The 24,786-nt window shown below is 40.9% G+C and overlaps 4 protein-coding genes and 1 long non-coding RNA gene across 6 annotated transcripts; 4 read left to right on the top strand and 1 right to left on the bottom strand.

The window, feature by feature from the left end:
* Positions 1 to 348: 348 nt before the first annotated feature.
* LOC123510675 lies at positions 349 to 7,216 on the top strand. The gene is made up of 10 exons (XM_045265988.1): positions 349 to 455; positions 2,397 to 2,529; positions 2,718 to 2,873; positions 3,414 to 3,535; positions 3,701 to 3,813; positions 4,232 to 4,353; positions 4,543 to 4,650; positions 4,870 to 5,823; positions 5,982 to 6,094; positions 6,719 to 7,216. The coding sequence occupies exons 1-10, from the start codon at positions 411 to 413 to the stop codon at positions 6,830 to 6,832; spliced, it is 1,980 nt and encodes a 659-aa protein (XP_045121923.1). The 5' UTR covers positions 349 to 410; the 3' UTR covers positions 6,833 to 7,216.
* A 1,028-nt stretch (positions 7,217 to 8,244) lies between these two features.
* On the top strand, positions 8,245 to 19,155 carry LOC123510680 (trafficking protein particle complex subunit 2-like). Its single transcript, XM_045265994.1, has 5 exons — positions 8,245 to 8,400; positions 15,739 to 15,846; positions 16,019 to 16,137; positions 17,563 to 17,677; positions 18,047 to 19,155. The coding sequence occupies exons 2-5, from the start codon at positions 15,751 to 15,753 to the stop codon at positions 18,143 to 18,145; spliced, it is 429 nt and encodes a 142-aa protein (XP_045121929.1). The 5' UTR covers positions 8,245 to 8,400; positions 15,739 to 15,750; the 3' UTR covers positions 18,146 to 19,155.
* On the top strand, positions 8,407 to 15,456 carry LOC123510676. The gene is made up of 2 exons (XM_045265989.1): positions 8,407 to 9,657; positions 10,901 to 15,456. Exons 1-2 carry the CDS (start codon positions 8,919 to 8,921, stop codon positions 11,743 to 11,745), a joined length of 1,584 nt encoding a protein of 527 aa, XP_045121924.1. The 5' UTR covers positions 8,407 to 8,918; the 3' UTR covers positions 11,746 to 15,456.
* On the bottom strand, positions 14,001 to 24,744 carry LOC123510681. 2 transcript variants are annotated; one of them, XR_006676574.1, is made up of 3 exons: positions 23,944 to 24,744; positions 15,998 to 17,760; positions 14,001 to 14,488 (listed from the first exon to the last, which is right to left on the bottom strand). It is a non-coding gene; the product is annotated as an uncharacterized LOC123510681 (long non-coding RNA). The 2 variants fall into 2 exon arrangements; XR_006676575.1 differs by lacking the exon at positions 23,944 to 24,744 and adding an exon at positions 19,494 to 19,616.
* Positions 20,172 to 23,414, top strand: LOC123510679 (apolipoprotein D-like). The gene is made up of 4 exons (XM_045265993.1): positions 20,172 to 20,358; positions 20,590 to 20,677; positions 21,113 to 21,232; positions 22,529 to 23,414. The coding sequence occupies exons 1-4, from the start codon at positions 20,245 to 20,247 to the stop codon at positions 22,759 to 22,761; spliced, it is 555 nt and encodes a 184-aa protein (XP_045121928.1). The 5' UTR covers positions 20,172 to 20,244; the 3' UTR covers positions 22,762 to 23,414.
* Positions 24,745 to 24,786: the final 42 nt, after the last annotated feature.

The following is a 24,786-nucleotide window of genomic DNA, read 5'->3' as shown; positions in this document are numbered from 1 at the left end:
ACGTAAACAACTTTATAGTGGCTCGAGGTGCAGTTGCTGATGTAGGTAGGTAGGTTAGGTACTAATAGGTAATGTCCTGCTAGTCAACCTACGAGATTAGATAAACTACCTGCTAAAAGAATGATATAGACCACCTGCTAAAAAGAATAATATACACCACATACGAAAGAGAATTACGTAGACGACAAGCACTGGTCACTGATTTGCATGGATTACTAGTGATTAAACAAAAGGAATTTAATAGACCTAATAAAAGAAGTTATATTGATTTGTTAAAGAGAATTATAGATACCACAATATCAAATCAAGCAAAAAATAAAGTGAGGAATTTTATATAGGGTCGTGGTACTTCAGAGTGGCGGGAACGGAAGTAAAAGTAAACAAACTTCGATGGATCTTCTGGATTAGCCATGCCGCTCATAAAAGTGAAGCATGTGATTTCCTTCACGTGTCAGGTATAGTGATTACCTGTCAGCTGGTTAGAAGCTGGTAACTAAGCAGGATTAAGTGGTGATGTGAGAGGGATGGTATAGACAAGTGACCGACGGTGTGTGGGTGTTGCTCGGTGTGTCCCTCGCCGCTCACATCACTAGGGCTCACCTTTCTTAGACCTGTCACACCAAAGAAGACACCGGTCCGATCAACACCGCTTCCATCTTATTCCTTTATCTTCCTTACTATCCCCAAGAAGCGGTATTATTACTCTCTTGCCGTGGAATTCTTATTTATTTTATCATATATAGCTATATATTGAGTATTTTCAACCCCACCCATGTACATATGCCTAAAAAATGTATTACAACGCCGCTAGCAATTTCTAGAATTTTATTTGTCTTGTCCTCAGAGTGACACATTGTCGTCACTTGTCAATTTGATTAGGTTAGGTTAGGCCAGGGTAGGGTAGAATTAGGAAAGGGTGTTTAGTTTCTAATTATGTTAGTATGTTGGCAGCAATCTTATGATTAAGACTTTGCAGCGTTAACAACAAGAGCAGCGGCAGTAATGCAGCTACCTGATTTTTGTGGTGTTAAGACTTCATCGCTCAGCGAACAATGTCTGTCTCTGTTGCAGGCGTCCCAAGCAGTCACAAGTTAATCCCCAGTGGAGTACCCCAGGGTTCAGTTCTCGGTCCTTTACTTTTTATTATCTCTGTAAACCACTTAATGTCTTACATAAAGAGTGATTGCAAAATATTTGTTGATGATCTAAAGATTTATCAGCCCATTCGTAACTTGCCGCACACCCATACAGTTGTTGACATATCTAACTAAATATAGATAAGTGTGTCACACTGAGATTCAACAGAGGCACTTTTCCAGAGCAAGACACAGGCCCATATAACACTTACTCATTCAATAGAACAGATATACAAAAGGTTAATGCCCACAAGGATCTTGGTGTACTGTTTGACACTTCCTTATGCTTCCACATGCACATAAAAACCACAGTTAACAAGGCTGCAGGTCTGGCAGCAAATTTACTAAAAGCAACTATTTGTAGATCACAGAATTTCATGCTAAATCTTTTTATTACACATGTAAGACCACTACTAGAATACTGTTCATGCCTATGGAACACATGTTATCTTGGAAACCTAAAGATGCTAGAAAGTGTTCAGAGGTCGTGGACTCGACACATAGACGGAATGACTGGACTGTCCTACAAAGAGCGTTTGTTAGCTCTTGACTTCTACTCTGTACGTGGACGCCTTACTCGTGTTAACATAATAAAGTACTGGAAGATCTTCCACTCTGAGTGTCCTATCTCTCCCGAGGATTTATTCATCACAACACCACATGCACATACTCGTGGACACCATTTTAAAATAGCTCAACAGTACAGTTCAGTGTATCTTAGATTTCGATTTTTCTCATTCCGGTGTGTCCGTTTATGGAGTTCTTTGCCTGACCATGTTGTTGCTCTAAACTCGCTGCCATCCTTCAAATCAGCCCTTCACAGTCATTTAGGCGACATTCTGTACGCCTTTGTGGAGTAATATACATACACACATGTGCTGCTGTTTGCTGCACAATAATATATCCTGCATTTCTGAACAGTTTCAATGGGTACACATTCCAGTCCACTCACAGTTTGTTACAATCATCCAGTAATCTACATCTAAAATTGACTGGTGTACCCATTTTCCTAGCTACCTTTTTCCTACTCTTTGTTGTATTTTTCTGGTTTGGGAGCTATTGGGAGCTAAGGGTGGCTAACCAGGTGAGTAACCAGGTGAGAGGCAATATTTGACTTTTTTTAGCTTGAGGCTCTGTTTTAGCAAGAATATATCAGACCCAAGTCAATTTAGTACTGTGTGTCAGTGATGTTGTAAATGTTTATATTTTCATTACATTACTTTTTTTTATATATACTATTTTATGTCTGCATGTGTTCAGGACCCCAAGCACACTGTGAAGGACCTGGTGGAGGGGCGAGGGCCATGGCTCAACCTAGAAAGCGACAGGTCCATCAAAATACAAGCAGATCTACAGCTCGAAAAGTCAACAAAAATTTTATACTTAGACATTGGTAAATATGCCTTGGAGGATGCTGAGTGAAAAATGTAGTATGAGGAAAAGTAGTAGTAACACTGTCCTCTCTTTTAATACTGTATTCTTACTGTTCTTAGACTTGTTTGATATGTTATGGAAAAGATACAGGCTCTCTCTACACAAGCAGAGTAGCTCATGTTTTCTGTATGAATTATTGGTGTGCAGGGAATGCAGGCAGTGCGATGATTGGAGTGGAGGTTGGACGTTCAGCCTGGCCCATCACCAGACCCTATGTGACCCTTATTCCCACAGTGACCTTCATGACACGTTCAGAAGTGATGGCCGGACAGAATAGGAGCTCTGTCCGCATGTTCAACAAAGGTCAGCTTCAGTCCTAGTTTGATAAGTTCATGGAGGAAGATAAAAGATTTGACTGGACAACTGTTATGTCACTTGATAGAATGAATCACAATGAAATGAGATATTTGAACTGTAATCTTGCTTACCCTTCTTACTATATGCCTGGTAGATGAATGAACATCCATCCATTCACATTTTCTTCTAGGTCTCTTCCAATCTTTTTCCAAGTCTTTCTCTTTCTTGCACTTCTTGACATCTTCAGTGTTCTCTGTTTCAGCAACATACATTGGCCTTTTACCACCATGGTGTCTATATCTTCTTTGTTTCTTTTGTTACTTTTGTACCCTTTGTTTCTGTGCAAATACCCATTTCTATGTCTCTAAGAATTTCCTCTGGGTATTCACCTGTCTGTGTGGCATTTCTCTAAAAATATATTTTTGTATTTTATTATATAATTATATTCATTTGTCTTTTTCCTTCAAATGTTCTGAGTTGAGCCTCATTCTTCCTTATCTAGTTTTCAGTTGTACTCATGTATTTGTTCACAATGCATCTCCTCAGAAAATGTGGATGAAGCAGCCTGGGATGAAGAATGGGACAGGGTGAGAATTTTGTGCATGCAGCCTTTCAGAACCCCAAGCCAGTTTGGGATATCAATGATCAAAATGTACTCAGAGTCTGAGGTAAGTAAAGAAATAATACAGTGGATGCTTTTCACTATTAGATATGAATTAATTATAATTTGTGGACTATTAACAAGATAAGAAATACAGTATTTCTATTTTAGATTAATGTCCTGTCTAATACAATATTCTTACTATGCTCTGCACTCTCACACTCTGTTCCAGGTAACTCTGAAACCACAGGTGGACCTCAGTCCTGGGGTAACATTGAACAAAAAGAGTGAACTCATGGCCAAGCTGAGTCTCTCTAACCCTAAGAAGTCAGAGCTCTCAGACAGGTACATGGATCTACTGGCAGTATTGTATTGTAATTAGTTTGGCTGTATCTATTTCCACTTTCTTATGCAAGAGGGGCATTGGTGAAGGGCAACAAAAAGAGGTAAAAAAATAACTAATAAAAAATGGCCCATTCTAATACAGTGTAGTACTCTCACCTTTGAAATTTGCTGTCATCTCTGTCATTGGTCTTTTTCGCTCTTACCAAATGGACTTTAATGCTCATAGTTATGGAAAAAAAATATTGTAATGGATTCTTAATGAGGAAATTTCATTTTGTTTTGCTGTCCATAAGTTTAAATGTTTCCCATGTGCACATTTCAAAAAGAAAATCAAATGTAGATATCATGTCAGATGATTTGATAATTTTTCAGATCTCTTCTAAATAGCTAAATGTTTATTTTTTGTATTTTTACTTAGAATTAAGCTGCTAGAGACAAGTTGGCATTCCAACAGAAGAACAGAAGTAAGCAATAACCACACTCCCAACAGTCCCTTGTCTCGTGGTGGCCAGCTGCTGGCTCGTGCTGCTAAGATACCAAGTCAGTGGACGCAATGTTCTTCTCTGTCACTTAATGCTATTTGACTTATCTATACCATTCTTAATTGACCATAGTTATATTCTCACTCCTCAAGATATACACATTTATTTGGGTTATTGGACAAGTTGTATACTGTCTCATGATGGAATGAGAATTGAATGTTCTAACACTTACCTGGTCACCTTTCAGCTCATCAGGAAAGTGTGACAAAGAAGTCTGACCTGGAATGTGAAAGCCTGGACTACTTGATCTCCTTAAAGTTGTCTGCCAATCAAATTGATCACTTGATGATCTTAGGTATACTAATGAAACATTGGTAAAAGTTTTTTGTTATTTTCCTATTGCCTATTTCAGATGTAGGATGTATACACTTGAAGTTTATGATAATATTGTGAGAGTACACAGAGGCATGACCCAAAGTTTACTGGCTTTGAGCTGCCTTATGGTGCCTGATAGCTCACTGTACAGGATGATGAGGTGGAGGAACTTACAGTGATGGCATCTTCCTCTTTCCAGATGTACGTAAAGACTTTGAAAAGAAAAGAAGTAAACAACTGACTGTTGCTGAGAGGAAAATCTTCAGAGACATAGCTGTTGATTATGTTACAAGACGGTTGGAGATCTTGGAGAATCAGGACACAGCAGGTTACTTGGCAGCACGAGGGGTCAGGACAACAGAAGTACCAGCAAAAGTACTTCAACAAAAAAGAAAACTGGAAGCCCCCAACATTGAAAGTAACATAAATGAACAACCTGACAATGGTTTCATGTCAAAATGTAAGAATAAAGTGACAGTGCAAGAAAATGGGTCACTGAAAAGAGATGAGGAAAATCAAGAAGTTGATTCAGTATTTAAAAAATATAAATTTGGACGATATAGAAATGTAGCAAAGCCCTCAAGTGTCAAAGATCAGGAGACAGACAAGGAAGAGACTCAAATTTCAAAGTGTTCAAAGAATTCATCAACTCCAGACAAAGAAAAAGAAGGCAGCTTTAGATCTAGAAATGCATTGGCACTATTAGATGCACATGTAACAGATATACCACCTAAAAAAGTCAGAAAGAAGAAACCAAGGAAAACAGTCACTAAGCAGGTGGAGCAACAGTCACTCATTGGACAGTGGATCACACCGTTGAACAAGTTAAAAGTCAAGAAGGAAAACAAGGAATTCCAGTATTCATCCCAACCTAATCTTTATTCTGACAGTGATGACAGTGATATTGACTGTATTGGTGGAGGAGAATCAGATCTGTCCTCTACCCCCAAAGGCAGAAATTCTGGGAAAGGCTCTAGTAGCTTCTTCCTCCACAAATCCCCCTCATCTGCCTCAAGATCATACAGGGACACACCGACGGGAAACCGTCTTGGGTCGGCTCCCAGTAACAAGTTTAACACAATGGCAAGAAAAGTGGAGGAGTCAAGATCCTCACATCAGAAGCAGTCACTTGTAGACTGTCCCATATGTTCCAGTAAGAAGGGAGGGATCATTGTTGTTTACTAGTGCACTTAGACAAAATTCATGGAGGTAATGTTGCAGTGTTTTTTTCCTAGCTAGGAATCTTATTTTCTTCTGCATTGAGACAGATTTTGTTTACATATTTTATTCATGAGTTGTTATACATTGCAGAATCATTCCCTGCTAAAGAAATTGAGGCACATGCAGCGTCGTGTTGTGCGACTGTATCCTCAGACTCTGATAGTGGTGATGATGCTAACATTTTGTCCAGCAGCAGCACACAGGTATTTATTAATTGTTTTTATTTATTTATTTATTTTATTTTATTTTTTTATTCTTTTGTCATATTAACTTAGATACTTCATTGTTTTTATCATGTAAATGCTTTTTACATAACTAGAAAAAAAATCAGGGAATGCTCCTTGCTTGATCACCAAAAATTGGCTTTCTTAAACAATTTTTCTGAATTTTGTTTCTATCTTTACTAAGAAATAGGTATGAAGTTGTATGTGCCTAAATAGAAGTAGTAGATGTTGTAGGCCATCTCTTGGGAAAAGTTGTCTTCACTGTATCATATATGCCTGAATGCTGTTTTACATACTCCTCTTCAGTCTTACCAAAGGTTGAGTAGAAAACGAAGGATTTTGCAATATTTTGTGAAAGGAGAGGTACACAGCTACATAAACAGTCACTTCATTACAAGAAACTAACTTGCATATACATGTAATCTTATTTAAAGCATAATTCAACAGAGACAGAAACACAGCATATATTAAGACATATTAACAGGCTTAAGCTGACGGACAAATGCACTCACTGATTTTTTTTTTTTTTTTTTTTTTTTTTGTGTGTGTGTGTGTGTGTGTGTGTGTGAAAACAGAATGTAATTAATTATTATTTTGTTTCAGGCAGAGGCGTCTACAAGTGGATTGGCGGAAGAGTGTCCTGTGTGTGGGGTGCAGATGGCAGCGGCAATACTGGAAGCACATGCCACACAGTGTGCTTCCAGTATGTTTGACTGATAACACACTTCAAGTATTGTTCTCTTGGTTGTCTGTCTCTGTATGATATCATCACTGTCATTACCGCTACAGTAGGGTATGTGACAATCTCTCTCTCTCTCTCTCTCTCTCTCTCTCTCTCTCTCTCTCTCTCTCTCTCTCTCTCTCTCTCTCTCTCTCTCTCTCTCTCTCTCTCTCTCTCTCAAGTAATACCTATACAGTATATGTGATTAAACAATTTTAATATAAATTAATTATTTACTTCTCAAGAGTTGCAGAGAAATCATTGTACACAGAAATGGAATCTTGCATTATTGTTTTTTTCTGCCTTGCGGTGCATTTTTCTTTCCAGGTAGGCTACTAGTAACATATCCTAATAAATGATGCTATGAAGACTGAAAACATCACATTGAATTTATTATCCATGATGTGATGCAACAATTTTTAAGGGCACTCAGACAGTTTGGTAACTTTTCTCTTAAAAGTTATGAAATTCTGTTAATATTGAAAATTACATGTAATTTGGGTAATTTTCAGTTTTTACTTTTTTTTTTTTTTTTTTTTTTTTTTTTTTAGGAAGGCTGCCAGCAAGGGCAACCCAAATTATAATAAAAACCTATTGAGATGCTGGAACCATACAAAGACAAAAGTATCAGGCATTGCCATAGGATAAGTGTTTTGAAACCTTGATACAGTTAACTCATTGAAGCTGGCACTGAGTTTAGAATCCTAGTAAAGGAGTAAAGGGCAGACTAAGGATGTATAATACGTACATGTAGGCGGGAGAGATGTAGCCTACAGCTGAGTGAAGAATAGGGCTTAGTAATTACATGGGAAGTTTTATATAATTGATGCTGAAATAACTTAATTTAGAAGCCTTAAATAACAACAGGGCATTCAGAAAGCCTTATAAGGCTTTCTGCGTGATTCCTGAAGGATGCAAAAGGAAAAAAAAAAAATTATAATTCATAAGCATGAATACAGATGTATCCGCTGTCATAACACTTCATGCGATCAGTAAGAGGCTTCAGGATTGGAGTGTGTGCGTGTGTGTAACCAAAGGATAGTAGTCTTTTTATTTATCATCGTAGTAACTAGTAAGAAATAATTGATATTTCTGCAGGAAATCTCGCGCCATTTCTTTTGTAGGTCAAACAGCAACAGTTGTGGTAGGTAAATATGGTGAACAAATTCAGAGAAAATACAGAGGCTGTATTTATAATTGTGTGTACTCTATATAGTGAAATAATAATAATGATAATAATAAATACCTGTTAGTAGATTTGAACCTACATTTTAACTATTGATTTTCTTCCTTTTTCTTAAAAGTCTGATGACATATCTTTATTCATTACTTCTTATATTTATTACTTATTACTTTTCAGTTATCAAAATACAAATGTTAGTTTGAGTAAGGTAACATGGCATGATGACAAGGGGAACTTGAGGCGCGTGGTAATGTCACCCCGTGCGGCCTGCGCGCGGTGGCTGCGGGCCGGGCAGTGACGTCACGGGCCAAGGCCGAGAATAATCGGAGAAAGCTGACACGGATCATATCTTTCGCCCTAATTACCCCCTCTGTGTCCCTGGTAGGTGGTTCACTTATTTTATAACGACGAAATGGTCCTACAGAGTTGTCGGTGTGGTGCAAAGTCCTGTGTGTAGAGCGTAGCAACGGGAAAAATGGTGTTAAGATCCCGGGTCGAGTGGGAGGTCCTTGGCGCTGATTGGCTGGCGGCTCCCTCGAGCTGCTCCTCGACCAATGAGGACGAGGCGCCACACTTTCCTTTCACCCAGCGCCATATTAAGTGACACCTGCACCCCTCCACTCTTCCCCTGTGCCCTCCTGCCCCGCCACAAACATTGTTAAGGATATTTCCTGCGAGTTATCCTCCCCCCGAGCTGCCTGAGTGTGTGTGGCTTGTTGTGCTGCAGGTCCCTTCGAGGGGCAAGTCCTTCGGGTCAAGGATAAGGAAAGTCCCGCCTCAGGATGAGGCAAGACCGCCCGCGGCCCTCCCCAGCTGGCGCCAGAGGAGGCTCGAGCGGCAGCCAGTGCCAGGTGGAGGCCTGAGGGTTGAGGCCTTGTGAGGTGAACCTCGTGTGGAGTATGGAGGAGCCCGGGGCCGAGCGGTCGTCCTCGCCCTCGGGCAGCGAGGACAGTGAGGGTGAGAGCAAGCACGGAGATACTGTGGAGAACGGGAGAGAGTCAGAGGAAGAGCAGGAGGAACACAGCAAGGGAGAGGCCGAGGACTCCTCTTCCTCAGACAGTGATGGCAGTGGCGAGGATGACTCTGAGCACTCTGCCAAGTCTGACCCTGGGGATGCAAGGAACAGTGGTGGCGGTGGTGATGATACTGAGGAGGGCCAAGGGAGGGAGTACAATAGTGGGGGTGGAGGCTACTCCATGGAGGGTGAGGCATACCCGTTGGCCGACCTTCCCCTGGAGGTGATCACTACAGTGGAGCCGACCAACTATGCCTACCCAGTGCTGAAGAACATGTCAAATGGGGTGCTGACTCACCGAAACATCTTCACTGAGGCAGAGCGCTCAGTGCTGGTGGGAATCATCAACAAGTACCGCAACATTGTGGACACACGGAGCAGAACAAGAGAGATTTACCTGGAGAAGCAAAATGTGTGGCAGCAGATCGTGGAGGAGTACAACAGCACAGAGAACATCATGGTACGCACGGAGAAGGAGCTACGCAAGTGCTGGGATAATATGAAGTATCGTGCCAAGCAGGCCGAGAAGGAAATGTTCAAGACGGAGATGAAGGCGGAGGACGAGGGTGAATCGGGCATCAAGATGGAGCCGCCGGACCAGGAAACCTTCCACTTTGCCTCAGGTGAGTGCCACTGCTGCTGCTGCTGCATGTCTTGTCTTATGTCACATCAATTGGTACAGGGTAGATATTTGTTTTTAACCTAACTGATGTAACTTGTAGATTAACTTAGCCTAACCTAACTGGCAAGGCTAAGAAATTAATATGACGTTGTTACCTTATTTCTCATAGTAAAATCTCATTTCTTGCTACCCATTAGAATGCTCCTCATTCTGACTTACTCATGCTATCTAGTAGAATTCATCGCAATGATGTTTTCCATGCTCTCGCTGGTGTAAACCCTCAGAAGGCTTATGGATGTTGTTTTCAAAAACTGTACCTCCATGCTTGCACCTTGCCTACCTCATCAAACTCTTCCAACTCTGTCTATCTACATCTACCTTTTCTTCTTGCTTGAAGTTTGCCAACATTAAACTTGTTCCTAAAAAGGGTGACCATTCTTATCCCTCAAACTACCATCCTATTGCTTTAATGCAGTAGTTTTGCTTTATGTCATCACAGTAGTTTGATGATAGGCTAACAGGAATGAGTGGCTATGTCGATTCACAGTAATTTCCTCTAGCTAGTGATGGGTAGAAGCATTGGCTTCATGCTCTGGCCTGGCAGGTGAGAGATGGAAGTTGGTCTCTCTGTAGTTTAATCTCTAGCTCTCTGTGATCAATACCAGTGTGACAGACCGTCATCTGTCATATTGGCAGCAGTGGGAGACTTGAATCCTTTTAAATTGGATTCAGTTCTGGATTTAATAAGGTGGATTCAACAATATTTGATTTTAGTGTTAATTCTTGCCCACCACTTATTATCTGCACAACAGCCATTTTTTTTTTAATGATAGGTCAGCAGATAGAGGACTAGTATGTGTATATACTGTATTTCTCAGTGTTTCAAAATACAGTTTATAAAGTAAGTGAGAGAATCAAGTGACAGTGAAGCTTGGCTTTGCTGTGGTGGTCATTGTTGGGTGATGCAGATGTTTAGCACCTTTGTCCAAAGTGATGAGTATGATGAAGGCTCATCTCTTCATTCCAGTCTAGATTAGAAAGATGTGCTGGACTGATTTTGTGATTTTTTTATGCATTCTGAATTGAGCATCTCAGTAAAGTATATATTAGTGGAGGAGTGAGAGGAGTTGAGCTTATTCCAGACCAGTTTTGCTTTGGGCTTCTTCAGGGGAACAGAGTTGTTTTTTATTAAGATGTAAGTAAGTTAGTGTCCTGAAACTGAATTCCATCTTTCCCTCACACAGATTATGAGGCAGTGACTGAGGATGTCTGGCAGTGTGGTGAACCTGCTGGGGAGGAAGAGAGAGAGCCAGCTCTCAAAAAGGCACGGCAGGAGTCCCCAAAACTGTCCAGCCTTCTGCTGGCTGCTGCACACAAGCGTTCTCCAGGAAAGAAAGCCAGCAAAAGTAGTAGTGGTTCAGCCAGCAAGAGTAGCAGCAGCATCAATAACAATAGTAACAACTTCCCATACAGCATTCCGTCATGCACTAAAGTCATGCACGTGAAGAAAAAGGGACAGTCAGCTACTGCTTCCGTTAATGTTTCGTCACAGGAAATTCCTATCCTACCCAAGGGTCTGGCCTCCTGCCTCTCCATTACCAACATACCTAACCCATCAGGTGCACTGGGGAACTCCAGTCAGGAATCTGCCTCCCCGGGTACCTCACCCGTCCAGGCTGCTCTCAAGCCCATGCCCAGCCTCAAAAAGATGGTGCCTTCCAAGCACCAGCACAGCACAGCCAAGGGCTCCAGCATGCGCTCTAGCAGGAAGTCCAATGGACTTTCCTCCAAGGCCAGGGGACACAGCACAGCTCCCGGCCCAGAGCAGCCAGCCTCCCCAGTGCTGGGTGAGGCAGAGAGTGAAGAGCGGCTGCTCAGCTCTCGGTTGGTGACGCAGCGCCTCCAGCTGGAACAGCGCGAGCATGAGCTGCGGATGCGACTGTTGGAGAAGGAGTTACAGGCGCACACCTTCCAGTGCCAGTATTGGAACCTACGGCTGAAACTGCTGCGTTCAGGCCGGGAGGGTGGTGGCAGCGGTGGCGGTGGGGCCCTCAACCTCGCTGGTGCTACTAACGGTGATATTGATTAGCTGGTGCTCTGAAGGGCCAGGGTCAAAACGACAGGTTGTGAGTTTGTGATGATTGGCTACTCTTTAAGACAGGGACCCGCAGTGGTTGTTTCTCGCTCTTCGGTACCTTTCTTCCTTCTCTCTGCTCTGGTTATTTTATGTAACTCCCAAGGTTGTTGGTCCCTCTTGGTGTTGTGTCACGTGGACCCCAATGGTTGTGTGTTCAGGTACAACATGTTTTACTATCTCCTGTCTGGCGTGGGTCTTGGCCTCAACTGGGCTGCCTGGCCTGGTGCGTTCAAGTTTACCTATTTTTACAGAGGCTATTTTGTGGTTACTATTTAAAGGTAATATGTATATGTATATACTATATATATATTGCAATGCATAATACTTGATAAGGAGTCAGATGCATTCTATTTTAAAAGATTTTTAAGTCCTCAGACATACAAAAATGTTATTTATATGTACACCATTGATGAAGACCATTGCTGACTGTGTTAACAGTACATTATGATTTAAGATGTTGTATATGTGCTTCTTAATTTATTTTACATAGATTTTCTGCCTGATGCATAATAGGAGTGTGTGTTTTGAATTGTGATTGAAGTTGGTTATGGACTTCTGGGTTGGATAAGAAAGTATTAACCTGTGTCATTATTGCCAGAATGCTGCTGGATGCTTTGACATCAGATTTACACTGCAGTCTGTTAATACTTTAGTAGATATTCACTGTATTCCATCTCCATTTTTTTTTTCTGCTGACTTGCAGTGATTATCATGAAATTAAGGTCATACTGAGATTGCAGACACCTGTGGACTCTGCTAGAGCCACCATGCAGTGTGCAGTAGATGGCTGAAAGGATCAAACCCAGTTGTGAGAGACTTGGTGGACTGGGGTAAAAGTTTGACTACAATGATCAAAAGTACGAGTACCTTGAATTCTTTGATGGTTTGCAGTCAGATCTGCATTTATAAGTCAGTCATTTCTAGGGAACAAGATTAAGAACCTCTGGTGCAGGACGTGTAAAGGTAGTCTGTCAGTCTGGCAGTAATGATTTGTGATGTTTATATTTACCAACATAATAGTACACTGAGTTGGTGGTAAGAGGCTAATGTTTTAAACCTTGATAAGGTGTTTTTCCTAATATGTATTTAATGTGGTACCAAGTTGTGGTAAGTTTTGTGATTTGCTGACCTCATGCCTAGTTTTGAGTTAGTTCCATGATTAATGTTAATTTTACAATGCCTTTCATTTACTTATATGTGTGGCCTGTGTGTGTCACGGGCCTTGAGAGCCTGCAGGGTGTCGTATTGAGGGTGGTGCCGTGGGCTTCTGCATCATGTGGGGCCATGCTGTTTACTTTGCTTTTCTTGACACAAAGTTTTAGTATGATGGATAATTTAGCAATTTCCAGCCACAGGGTGAGTAGTGAAAGCTAACGGTGGAATCAAGCCACCGCCGCCACGCCAGTCTTTGCACCGTGGAGTGCACTGTCTTGGCTTGCCCTGCCACCTCCTCCCTCATTAGTGAGCTTGGTGTAATTATTATCTCTCTCTCTCTCTCTCTCTCTCTCTCTCTCTCTCTCTCTCTCTCTCTCTCTCTCTCTCTCTCTCTCTCTCTCTCTCTCTCTCTCTCTCTCTCTCTCTCTCTCTCTCTCTCTCTCTCTGCACTAATACTTGCCCGTATTTACATGTTGCCTTTTGTTGTGTCCCCCAGTGTAACGCTCACTTTTTGTGCTGTTTGTGCCACAGTAGCTTTTTTATTTGTTTTTTTTTTATTTATTTATTTTTTATTTTTTTTCTGGGGCTGGGTTAGATGGTGGCAGTTGAAGGTAGTAACAAAGGGAGACAGGGGTGGTTATCTAGTCTGGGGCTCTGGGTTAGGTGGTAAGACATTTCTGTAATTCAGTGTTTTATTATTTATTACTCTCATGAGAAGGAACGTGCTACCCAGCAAGGCTTGTCAGTTTACCTTTCCCAGCTGGCGTACATGCTGGCTGGCTGGTGGACTGTCAGTTTATCCTGCTTCGTGATCCCATTTTTCAGGCCTAGTTAGTTCCTATGAATTGGTGCAGATTGCCAGGTTGATCTTAGGTCAAGTTGATGTGGGTGTGTTTCTGATTAAGGTTTGTGTGTTGCTCCCCCAAGAGTGTTGGTGCTCATGAAATCCAGGGTATGATAGTCACTCGCTTCCTTGGAGATTCTTGTTAAACATATTGATGGGTTGTCTTTCTTGAGTCATTCTTCATGTCTTAGGTTTGAAAGTTCTCAGCCAGCAGTTGTAATCTTTTATTGCATACTATTCACATTATTTTATGAAACTTTGCTTTCATTTGAAGAATACAATTTAATTTTTGTTTTTGGAAGTGCACATGGAAATTTTTACATGTGTTAGTGCTGCATAGTACATTGTAGAAAATGTAGTAACTGCTGGAAGAGATGATGACACTAGATATAATGGAAGGTAATTGTAGATTCTGTAGCAATGAAGTTTTTATCATAAAATTGCTTCAGTGGAGTAAGTCAGTGGTGACAAACCTCCTTCGGGTGATGAGCCATCTATAAAACAGAATTAACCAGCATCATTACTCCCCCACCAGTGCCTTGATACCAGGGTCCATGACAACTATTAGCTGCTGTAGAAGTAATGTTCATCATGTAGCAAAACCCTCATGACAGCTTTCATTGTCCAGTCATCAAGGTCACATACACAAGGCCAGCGTGTCTCATGGAGGCTTTCTCTCATCAATGCAGAGTGCAGCTGTGGGACACATTTTAGTTGTCAATTGTATATGTGACTTGGCATAAATGGAAGTGAAAGTCTGTCTGAAATGGGACTCAGTACATGGTTTTGCTTGATAGGATGGAGGATCATCTTAATAGAAGTACAAAATTAATATATGTTGCATCATGTACTTAGATCATTTTGTTTGTCAGGTCATTCTTATTTATTCCTCCTGCATATGTAAGATCTTTGCAGTAGATTTGTGTGGAGTTTTAGTGTTTCTACAAGGTATCTGACAAGGAACTATGTACTGAATATGATGGCATATTGAATGCAAATATTTTTACCTGGAAACAAATTATAACAGTTCACCTTTCAACTGTGTACCTATAATGATTATTATTTTCTAAAAAGTATGTAAGATAGGAAATGTCTTACATGTATGCTAGCAAATCCAGTACATAGTGTTGTTTCCAGTGCCACTTGGAGCAGTTTACATTTGTAATGGACAGAGGAATGAGTTGTCATGCTTTGAGGCAGCCTGAGGAAGGTACTGTGGTGGGCAGGAGAATACTTAACCCTCTGTGCCTAGTGACTCGGGTGCTCTTTGAACTACTGCCAGCATGGGGCCGAGGCAGGATATGGCCGAGCATTTCCAGAAAGATGCTGTTACACTCCTAAGTCTAGTTTTATAATTGCTGCGTTGATGTTTACATTCTTAATGCACAAACCAGTTCGTTGAGCTGTAAATGTGCAAGATTCCATTCGTGTTGAATTGAAGGAATTGTTGTGAACAATGTAATAAATCTTGGGAGAAGAATGCGCCTCTCATCTGATATTTTTTAATTAGTTGAATCACTCAAGCTGTACCCTTGGCAGACACTGACCTATTTGCTGTGAAGGAAGCATTGGTGGTACCTATTGTGTCGCCTCAGGAGAGTCGCGTTCCTGCAGAATATCAAAATAACACTGAACAAAAATCATAAATAAAGATGACTTATACATTCCATTGTTTTTATTTCTTCCAGAATGATTCCTTGGTTTCTGAAGGTAAATTTCTCTTGTTGGATAAAATTTTTACATAAATGTTTAGTTTGGGTTTGGTTTCACAATACTGATATTACGTAAAAAAACAAGAGCAGTGGACATTGCACAATTATATGCGTAGTTGCTTTATTCAGTAAGTCTTCCAAGTGTAGCGTATCAGTATCTGAATTGATGGACATACTTGATGTGTTCTTTACACTTTCCCTTCATAAATGAATAGATTATTGTTTTCCCTGCAGGTCTGAGTGAACATGGCAGTGTCTGGGAATTACTACTTTGCCATTGTGGGGCATCAAGACAACCCAATGTTTGAGATGGAGTTTGTGCCCACCAATAAGGAGCCCAAGGTGAACAACAGCAGGAAGGAAAACAATTGTGAATGATTTAGGGGTTATTAGAGAGGGGAAGAAATGAACTTTATGTACATAAATTTTGTCTCATTAATAAAACTAAGCCTTACTTGTGTTGTGCATCTGATGTAATTTGCTTTCCACTTACTGTGTCATTTTCACTCCATAGAAGGAGGACCATCGCCACCTCAACCAGTTCATTGCTCATGCTGCGCTGGACCTTGTAGACGAGAGCATGTGGACCACCACCAATATGTACCTCCGCCTGGTGGACAAATTCAATGAATGGTGAGACTTTTTTATGTAAGATGGAGACCAGCCAAGAGCCTCGGAGTGGTGTCCCTTTCTGGGTAGAGGGGACCATAAATGTCTCCAGGTCAGACTCCTCTCATGGTATCAATCCTTAATTTAATGTCTTGACACTCCTCTCAACTTTTCTTCATCAGCTTCTGTAACATTCATAAGTCCTAGATCTAATTTTTAATCTGTAGAACACCACCTTTTCTTTACTAAATCTTATCATCTTTTCCTCACTGAAACACAGGTGTGTGAAGCAACTAATAGTAGCACCTTTTCTGTTCCTTCTTACTTTCTCTCTCTTTCCTCATTTTAATTCCAAACCTGCGTACTGCATCTGTGCATTATGACCTTAGTTTCCTACCATCTGGGTATGATTACTCTGCTCTCAAACCATATTTATCTGTGCTGTATACCTCTCACTTAGACTACAAGTTAAAGGGTAGCTCACCAGGATGGTCAGTGAAGAGAGAGAAAAGCCAAAGCTGGTGTTGAGCTTTGGAGTCTTTGAGAATGGAGATATCTGCAAAGGACAGAGACCACATATGATCCACTTTGAAAGTTTAGTAGTCATAGGAATATGGTAAGAGGTATACAGCAAAGATAAATTTAGTTTCAGAGTGACTTTAGTCATAGCTAGATGTTAGGAAACTCGGAAGATTCAAGGGTGTGGGTAATAATGCAAGTCAAGTCATTACGCACCTAGACACAGCATCCAGCTTTGGAATGAAAATGATGATACAGAAAGTAATAGGGAAGAGAAGAGGAGCTTACACAATAGGAATGCAGTGGTACCTACTGGTAACAGAATTTGCTGAGAGAGAGAGAGAAAGGAGAGGAGGGCTCTCTCTCTCTCTCTCTCTCTCTCTCTCTCTCTCTCTCTCTCTCTCTCTCTCTCTCTCTCTCTCTCTCTCTCTCTCTCTCTCTCTCTCTCTCTCTCTCTCTCTCTCTCTCTCTCTCTCTCTCTCTTAATAAGTACTTGTTCACATTGTAAATTACTGCCTTGGATTGACTGTGAGGGTGGCTATGTGGCTGGCTTGCAGCAGGATGATAGTCCATAGTGAGACTGCATATGTAAGAAGTGTTAGATCAAGTGAACCTCTTTAATAATTAACTCTCTTATTTCAGAACTGTGGTTTGAATGCTCAAAATATTTTTACATTATTTTAGATCAAGTGAACATCTTTTATAATTAACTCTCTTACTTCAGAATAGTGGTTTGAATGTTCAAAATATTTTTTAACATTATTAAAAAAAAATAAATTACCCAAAAAAAGGGGAAGCAGTTAAGGACCTCACAGACAAATCTCTCTCTCAGTAACTAACAATTAACAGTAACGGACATCCCCTCATCTCTGAAGTGTCTATTATGGCGAGGTACTGTAGTGTCATCTAACCTTTGTTTTTCTTGATAAGGTACGTGTCTGCATTTGTGACGGCTGGAAGGATAAGACTTATCTGCCTCCATGATGTAAAAAATGATGATGGCATCAAAAACTTCTTCATGGAGATGTACGAGACCTACATCAAGGTGGGTGTAGTGTTTCTAGTTGTTATGAAGCCATGTGTCCACTGCTACATTGTCAGTTCAGTCTGCACACCAGCAGACAGTCCCTGTGAAATGGATAGCATTAGTAGTGTTTTGATGCTCTTACCACCTGAGATGAAGCTGGTGCACAAGGCCAGTCCTTGCTACTCATTCATGCATTCATTCATTCACAGGTGTTTGTGTGGTTGTTTATTACAATTAACTAAGTCAAGGAAATGAAATAGTTCAATTTATGTTTAAAACTGTTGTAAAAAGACATTTATATTTAAATTTGACCTGCATAAAGGAAAGATTGCTATTGATACTTTTTCTAAGTTTCTTAATTAATTTCTACTTTTCTTAACCTTTCAGCACTCAATGAATCCCTTCTATGTGCCAAACAGTCCCATCAAATCAGCAGCATTTGAGAAAAAGGCATTGTTCTATGGAAGGAAGTATCTCACTGGCTAGTGTAGCATAGATGAACTTCTGATTTATATCTGATGATCTGCATGGAGGCATAATGGAGGAAGAGTGATTGTAGTACAATCTAGTGTGGGTCGTTCTAAAGTTCAAGAAGTTACGCTGCACATCCAAAATGCCGTTGCGTCTCCCATCTTCTATTTGAGATAATCATCCTTGAATATAACAGCTGATTACTAAATCATCACACTACAACTGTTGTACTGTGGCAGTGACAGTCTTTGCATTGTCTGATAAAAAGAAAAATAGGCAAAAGAGAAAGAAGCTTCTTAACATGTGATATACAAGTATACACAAGTGTGGCCTTTCTGTGGAATGTGGAAATTAGTGAGATCAGTAAATTTAGTAACAGGATGAACCTAACCTGTCCTTTACAACATAAACATTAGTTATTAATGGAAAACAGTTGCTTATCTATAAATGTCACTACCTCTGACTAGCACAATTATTTGTCAGATGATAATGGACAATTGATGAAAGTCATTTAAATATGTACAGTTGTGGTTAGAAGTTGAATAATGTCTCCCACTCCTTCCACTGTGTTATTGCTCCTGCTAGCTTTCTGCACTTTATATATACTGACAATCTCTATGCAGAATCAAGATTACAAACAAATTATAAGCCGAGGAAACTGACAATTAGTGACCTCAAGACACAGTGGGAAGAGTGCAGCATGTTAAGCCACTACTGATCACAACTAAAGAGATTACAAGATGACCATTTGATCTTTTCTTTCATGTTTGCCAAGAGATACTAAGCAGAGGTGTTAATTGTTATCTGCTTTCTCTTGTCTCTAGTTGGTGATCTTGAATTGTGTGTGTGTAATTCATCTCGGTCGCCTGCTGGTCACCCAGCCAGTCTTCCCCATAACGGAGCGAGCTCAGAGCTCATAGACCGATCTTTGGGTAGGACTGAGACCACAACACACTCCACACACCGGGAAAGCGAGGCCACAACCCCTCGAGTTACATCCCATACCTATTTACTACTAGGTGAACAGGGGCTACACATTTGCCTCGCCGCCTCCGGGACTCGAACCCGGACCCTCTCGAGTGTGAGTCAAGCGTGCTAACCACTACACTACGCGTGTGTGTGTGTGTGTGTGTGTGTGTGTGTATGTGTGTGTGTGTGTTAAAAGCAAGGCAGAATGTATGAAGTGAATATTTTGATTTATTCCAGACTTACTATGAAATTTAAAGTTTTGTAATTACTTCAGATGGGACCATGATGTGTGTAACCAAAGAATAAAGGCATATTGTTTATACACTGCTCTGATTACCACCCACACCACTACTACTATTATGATTACCTCTACCACCACTGCTACTACCATTACCTTAACTACCACATCTTCGTGCTTCATCCCGTCTCAACAGTTCACATCCACCGCCAATACTCTATAAGCACTTATCTGAAGACCTTTTCTTTTATCTTTGAAGAAATTTTTTTAATCAATCCTGAAATATAAAAAATGTGAGTAATTAGAGTATATATATATATATATATATATATATATATATATATATATATATATATATATATATATATATATATATATATATGTGTGTGTGTCAAAACTAACACTACACATATGAGCAGCAATTATTGACACCAAATCGCTGTGCCATCGTCCAGGCTGGTCATGTGCTCCCTGTGTGAAATCAGGCTGGGTATCAATCTCACTGACTGGAGAAGCTGCACCTGTGAATTCCCATAAAGAAAAGTGCGATTCCCCAGACCAACACCAACTTATTGCACGTGAAGCATTGTATGGTAGAAAACCCTCACCCTCACTTCTAAAAGAGACCCACCACCAAGAAGTATTTTGATACCGCAAATACTTGAATCGTTAAAGTAGGTAAATGACGAGGAACACTGAAGAGCATGCGTAATTTTTTTTTTTTTTTCGTCTTCGGACATTCACCTGACACAGTTCCCACAGTCAAGTGTGCCAGGAGTATACGCTTTCCTGTGCCTTACACAACCCGTCATGTTATTCAAGAACACCACGGCTTATATATATATACCGTCATTCTCCTTACGGGCACGCATCCCAAACTCTCACTACCCACTATTGCTTGAACGCGATGCTGCGAGTACTGTTGCTGTGCGTGGCCGGCTTTGGGCTTTGTTTCGGCCAGGTGCTCAAGCCCGGCAAGTGTCCAGAGTTCATCCCCAAAACAGACTTCGAGGTGGAACCGGTAAGTGTTGACGCAGAAACACTTTTGACTCGTGTCGAGTGTCAAGAGGAGCATTATTCTATACTTACAAATGACTCAAATTATTCGTTAGTAAGAAATAATCTTCACTATATAACTTGAATTTCACTGACAATAAACTCTGTATTGTAATTCATCAATAATGAAAGGTGACAAAAATTTTCAAGTCGCTGCCGGTGATCGAGATTATCATAACGAGGAATCTTTCTGCAGTACTTGGGGAAATGGTTGGAAAACGCACGATTCCCCACCTCGTACCAGATAAATCAGACCTGCAACTATGCCGAGTATTCAGACAGAGGTGAGTCTGTGCTGCTAACACTGTCCCCCTCCCTTCAGAAGTACCTGCTAACCTTCATACGATTACAGCAGTAACGAAAACACACACACACACACACACACACACACACACACACACACACACTATATAAACATCACCAGATAGTCACATGTCACCAATAAGCACGAACGTCTCAAATTACACACTGCTTAGGTAATAAGACAAGACAATATGCATAAAAGTCAAAACAAAAATTTCACATCCCCGAGATCACAGAAAAAAAAAAAGAATAAAAATAAACAAAGAAAAAAATACACCTAATAGGTTTAATTAAACCTGAATTCAGAGATAAGAAAGACTCATTCCAAAATATGCATCACAACCCCCATCGCGTCGAAAGAAAATTAACGAAGCTATCTATATATAGTCGCTTATTTGTGCGTGCGTGTCCTGCAGGGGACGGAACGGTCGGCGTGCACAACGCTGGACTGGAGGCTGACGGCACGTTCTCGGAAATCTTCGGCTACGTGGAGCTGACAGACGTACCCGGATCCCTCGCCCTTCACCTGGACGGCGGTAAGTGTGGCGAGGGACAGCAGAGCACTATAAACCAGTCACCACAAACCACTCGCTCAGAAAAGTAGTTAAAATGTGATAGCAGCATAAGCAACACCTCAGGATACTCGCATACTTACAGGTTAGTATACTCCAATTTCATCCAAACGGAAACTGCTTGATTTTTCTAACTGACCTACACTTTCCTTCTTAACCTCTCTCGAGTAGCAGTTAAACGTTGCCTTCGTCTCTCGCCGTCTTCATTACACATGTAACTAATGGTAGTGGTGGTGGTGGTGGTAAGAGTCGTAGTAGTAGTAGTAGTAGTAGTAGTAGTAGTAGTAGTAGTAGTAGTAGTAGTAGTAGTTGTTGTTGTTGTTGTTGTTGTTGTTGTTGTTGTTGTTGTTGTTGTTGTTGCTGTTGTTGTTGTAGCAGTAGTAGTAATCGCCTAGTAGTAGTAGTAGTAGTAGTAGTAGTAGTAGTAGTAGCAGTAGCAGTAACAGTAGCATTAGTAGTAGTAGTAGTAGTAGTAGTAGTAGCAGTCGTAGTAGAAGTCGTAGTAGCAGTCGTAGTAGTAGTAGTAGTAGTAGATAATGATAATGATGATGATGATGATGATGATAATGACGATGATGATGATGATGATAATAATAATAATAACAATAATATTAGTATAATAATAATAATAATAAATAAATAAATAAACTTACACGCAGCTAGCGATTCAAATACCTTTTCTATTATGCTAAACACTGATGACTAAGGAAAAGTATACGCCATAGGGTTGGGAGTCTCGTCTATAATATCCGGTGAAAACTCGCTAGAATGTTGCAATGGATCAGTGCGGCCAGCAAGTCGGCAAGAGATACGTGGCTGCTCTTGACCACCTTTCCCTGCACCTGTGAGGCATCATCGTATTATAGTTTAAAATTCTCCCGCGGCTTCCCTCTGATCCTTTTGCCTTGCTCGTTCCTTCACCATATGTAATTTTTAGTTTCTCCTTCCTGTGACCCACTTCAGGTAAGACTTCACCTAAATCTTACCCTACTCTTATTTCGTCCATCTCTCTCCCTCACTAGACACATAATGGTTCAGAGTACGAGAAGTATTATTATTAACACTGACCTCTTGTATTCATATGTGTAGTTCTCTTCTACCTATTAGAATAAACACATGGCAGGCTATACGTGTCTTTGTTCTGTAACTGCACCATCCTTTTTTTTTTTCTTCTTCTTCTTCTCGTTGACCTAAATTTTCGTGGCACCACCATGCTTGTGTGTGTGTGTGTGTGTTTAATCCCTTCTCCTATTTTCTTAGTTCCCTTCGTGGGTGCTTACGACGTGCTGGAGACAGACTACGAGACCTACTCCGCCGTGTATTCCTGCCTCAACCTGATCGGGCTGCGTCACATGGACCAGGCGTGGGTGCTAGGGCGTCATATGCTTTCTGAAGAAGAGCTCAACATCGCCCTCTCTGCCTTCACTCGCTGGGGCATTGACATCAGCTCCTTCGAGTACACGCCTCAGACTGACTGTTCTGCGCTGCCCTGAGCATCTCCCACCATCTTGTTCCTCTTCTCTCCTCGTGATTCAAACTGATTATGCAGCAATGAATGTTTCTACATGAATATAAGTTTGCTTCTCCTTGCACTGTACACCGACCTACAAGGAACACCAGACTGCCCATGCGTGAAAAGTGACTGGGAGACTGAGGAGACTGGGGAATAGAGGATCGTGCTTCCCCATACCAACTGACCACGCAGTCATCCAGACTTGGACAGACATTGCCTGACCAGGGAGGGAGGGAAGCGGAGCAGCTACTCTTATGAAATTATCAAGAATTTTATCTATTTATGGGTATACAATTCAGTACTGAATTGACAAATGATTGTAACTAACAAAAATAAAAAGTACTAAAATTGAAGTTACGCACTGACCCACAACGAAATACAGCAATTTCCCCGATACAGATAATGATAAAAACAAAACAAAACTGGGCTCACATTCACATCTAGCTCTACTCATGATAAAAAAAAAAATTTCGTTGAATCAAACAGACGGAGGCATCAGTCTGTGGAAGAAACGTTTACCACTTTTCGTGAAGTACTTATATCTTTGGCGGGGTGTGTTCACTGAAAACTTTTAGTCTGTGTATTGCTAGAATTTGTTGCAGAGAAATTTCTAATTAAAGACTTCTGTTACCAGTTGTATGTTTACATCACCACTATCAACAGTAGGGAAGGCCACCGTGGCACTGTGCAGTTATGCTGCGCGCACAGGAGCTGGTGGGCTAAAAAGGCATTCACTCATGGCAGGTAAATTTACCTCATCATGACAGCTGTTGTGCTTTCCTTTCTTACTCGTACCATGGCCATTATTGTATGTACTTCTACCTGTATGAATAGATTCACGAGATGATAAGAAAAGTTCCTAAACTAAGTCTATATTAATATTATAAATACATTTTCTTCAAAATGGACCTGGAGATCGCTTGCACTGTTCAGCGTGACATACTGCATGGCACTGACAACATTGGCATCAGTGGAGCCAATCAGGGCACAGATTGCTGCAGCTGGGTGAAGGTTTACTACTCTGCTATCTTGCTATGTGCCTGATCCTGCACTGCCAGTTGGCAGGCTATGGATCCATTCATACCATCTCATATTTTTTTGTGGTAAGAGTATTCACAAGAAAATTCGTACTCTGAGCCAACCGTCTTCTGAAATCTCTCACCTGCACTTGGTTCCATTCATAAGCAGCGGCGCGTGTCTTACAGAGGCTGAAGATCATCCTCGCATACCAACATTCCTGCTTCTTATTATCATACGTTTGTGTTCTTCACTATCACGTGTCTTCTTATACAGTGAAGATAAATTTTTAATGGGAGTTATGTTGCGTAGAGTGGAATGAATGGAACATAAGGCAACTTGATGCAACTGGGCACACATAGGCATCCTGCTGGCCACCTCCACTTCTCACTGCCTATGTATATAATCACATTGATATAAAGACCATTAGTACCAACAACCGTCTAGTTACGTCACCACTACACAAACGGAATGATTAGATTGGGCAGTCATGACTTGCCCTAAAATATCTGCGCGTCAATAGTCAGCTTCTGCGTCATTTATCCGAGAAAATGCAGGAACGAATTTTCAGATATTTAAGCGTCTGTCTTAATCGCTTTTATGACAAAATCTAGTGGAAAGTAATGAACATTCAAGAAGATTTTAATAATTCCCGTGATTTTTTCGCTAGGATTCATCAGTGTGAAGAAACACTCATGATAGCCTGATTAATTACTTCAGCGTGCTTTAGATACAGTCATGAGAACCCACAGCGTTCCAAAATATGCCTAGCATTTGAACGGCAGCCAGTGGTCGTACTTACTCCCTAACTATTCCTTGTCATGCATAACTAACATATTCAGGTCTGAACCCATGTGGAAAAATAAGCAATGACCAAGCAATCTTATCTAACCCTAACACTATACCTCAACCAACGCCACGAGTTTTGAGTGTGCGTGAGTAACATTTCATCCTCAGATATTCACCTGACGCGATTCCCACAGTCAAG

This window comes from Portunus trituberculatus, chromosome 30 (genome assembly GCF_017591435.1).
Source record: "Portunus trituberculatus isolate SZX2019 chromosome 30, ASM1759143v1, whole genome shotgun sequence".
Classification (NCBI taxonomy): Eukaryota; Metazoa; Arthropoda; class Malacostraca; order Decapoda; family Portunidae; genus Portunus; species Portunus trituberculatus.
Note: the sequence above shows the minus strand (reverse complement) of the source record. Positions and strands in the feature narration are given on the sequence as shown.

Excerpts from the sequence above, each read along its gene's own strand:
- LOC123510679 (XM_045265993.1), top strand. The coding sequence starts at position 20,245 with ATGCTGCGAGTACTGTTGCTGTGCGTGGCCGGCTTTGGGCTTTGTTTC. Across the intron at positions 20,359-20,589 it reads CAGACTTCGAGGTGGAACCG|TACTTGGGGAAATGGTTGGA; the intron begins GTAAGTGTTGAC and ends ATCTTTCTGCAG. Across the intron at positions 20,678-21,112 it reads TGCCGAGTATTCAGACAGAG|GGGACGGAACGGTCGGCGTG; the intron begins GTGAGTCTGTGC and ends CGTGTCCTGCAG.
- LOC123510680 (XM_045265994.1), top strand. The coding sequence starts at position 15,751 with ATGGCAGTGTCTGGGAATTACTACTTTGCCATTGTGGGGCATCAAGAC. Across the intron at positions 16,138-17,562 it reads GTGGACAAATTCAATGAATG|GTACGTGTCTGCATTTGTGA; the intron begins GTGAGACTTTTT and ends TTTCTTGATAAG. Across the intron at positions 17,678-18,046 it reads TGTACGAGACCTACATCAAG|CACTCAATGAATCCCTTCTA; the intron begins GTGGGTGTAGTG and ends TTAACCTTTCAG.
- LOC123510676 (XM_045265989.1), top strand. The coding sequence starts at position 8,919 with ATGGAGGAGCCCGGGGCCGAGCGGTCGTCCTCGCCCTCGGGCAGCGAG. Across the intron at positions 9,658-10,900 it reads AACCTTCCACTTTGCCTCAG|ATTATGAGGCAGTGACTGAG; the intron begins GTGAGTGCCACT and ends TCCCTCACACAG.
- LOC123510675 (XM_045265988.1), top strand. The coding sequence starts at position 411 with ATGCCGCTCATAAAAGTGAAGCATGTGATTTCCTTCACGTGTCAG. Across the intron at positions 456-2,396 it reads TGATTTCCTTCACGTGTCAG|GACCCCAAGCACACTGTGAA; the intron begins GTATAGTGATTA and ends GCATGTGTTCAG. Across the intron at positions 2,530-2,717 it reads AATTTTATACTTAGACATTG|GGAATGCAGGCAGTGCGATG; the intron begins GTAAATATGCCT and ends ATTGGTGTGCAG.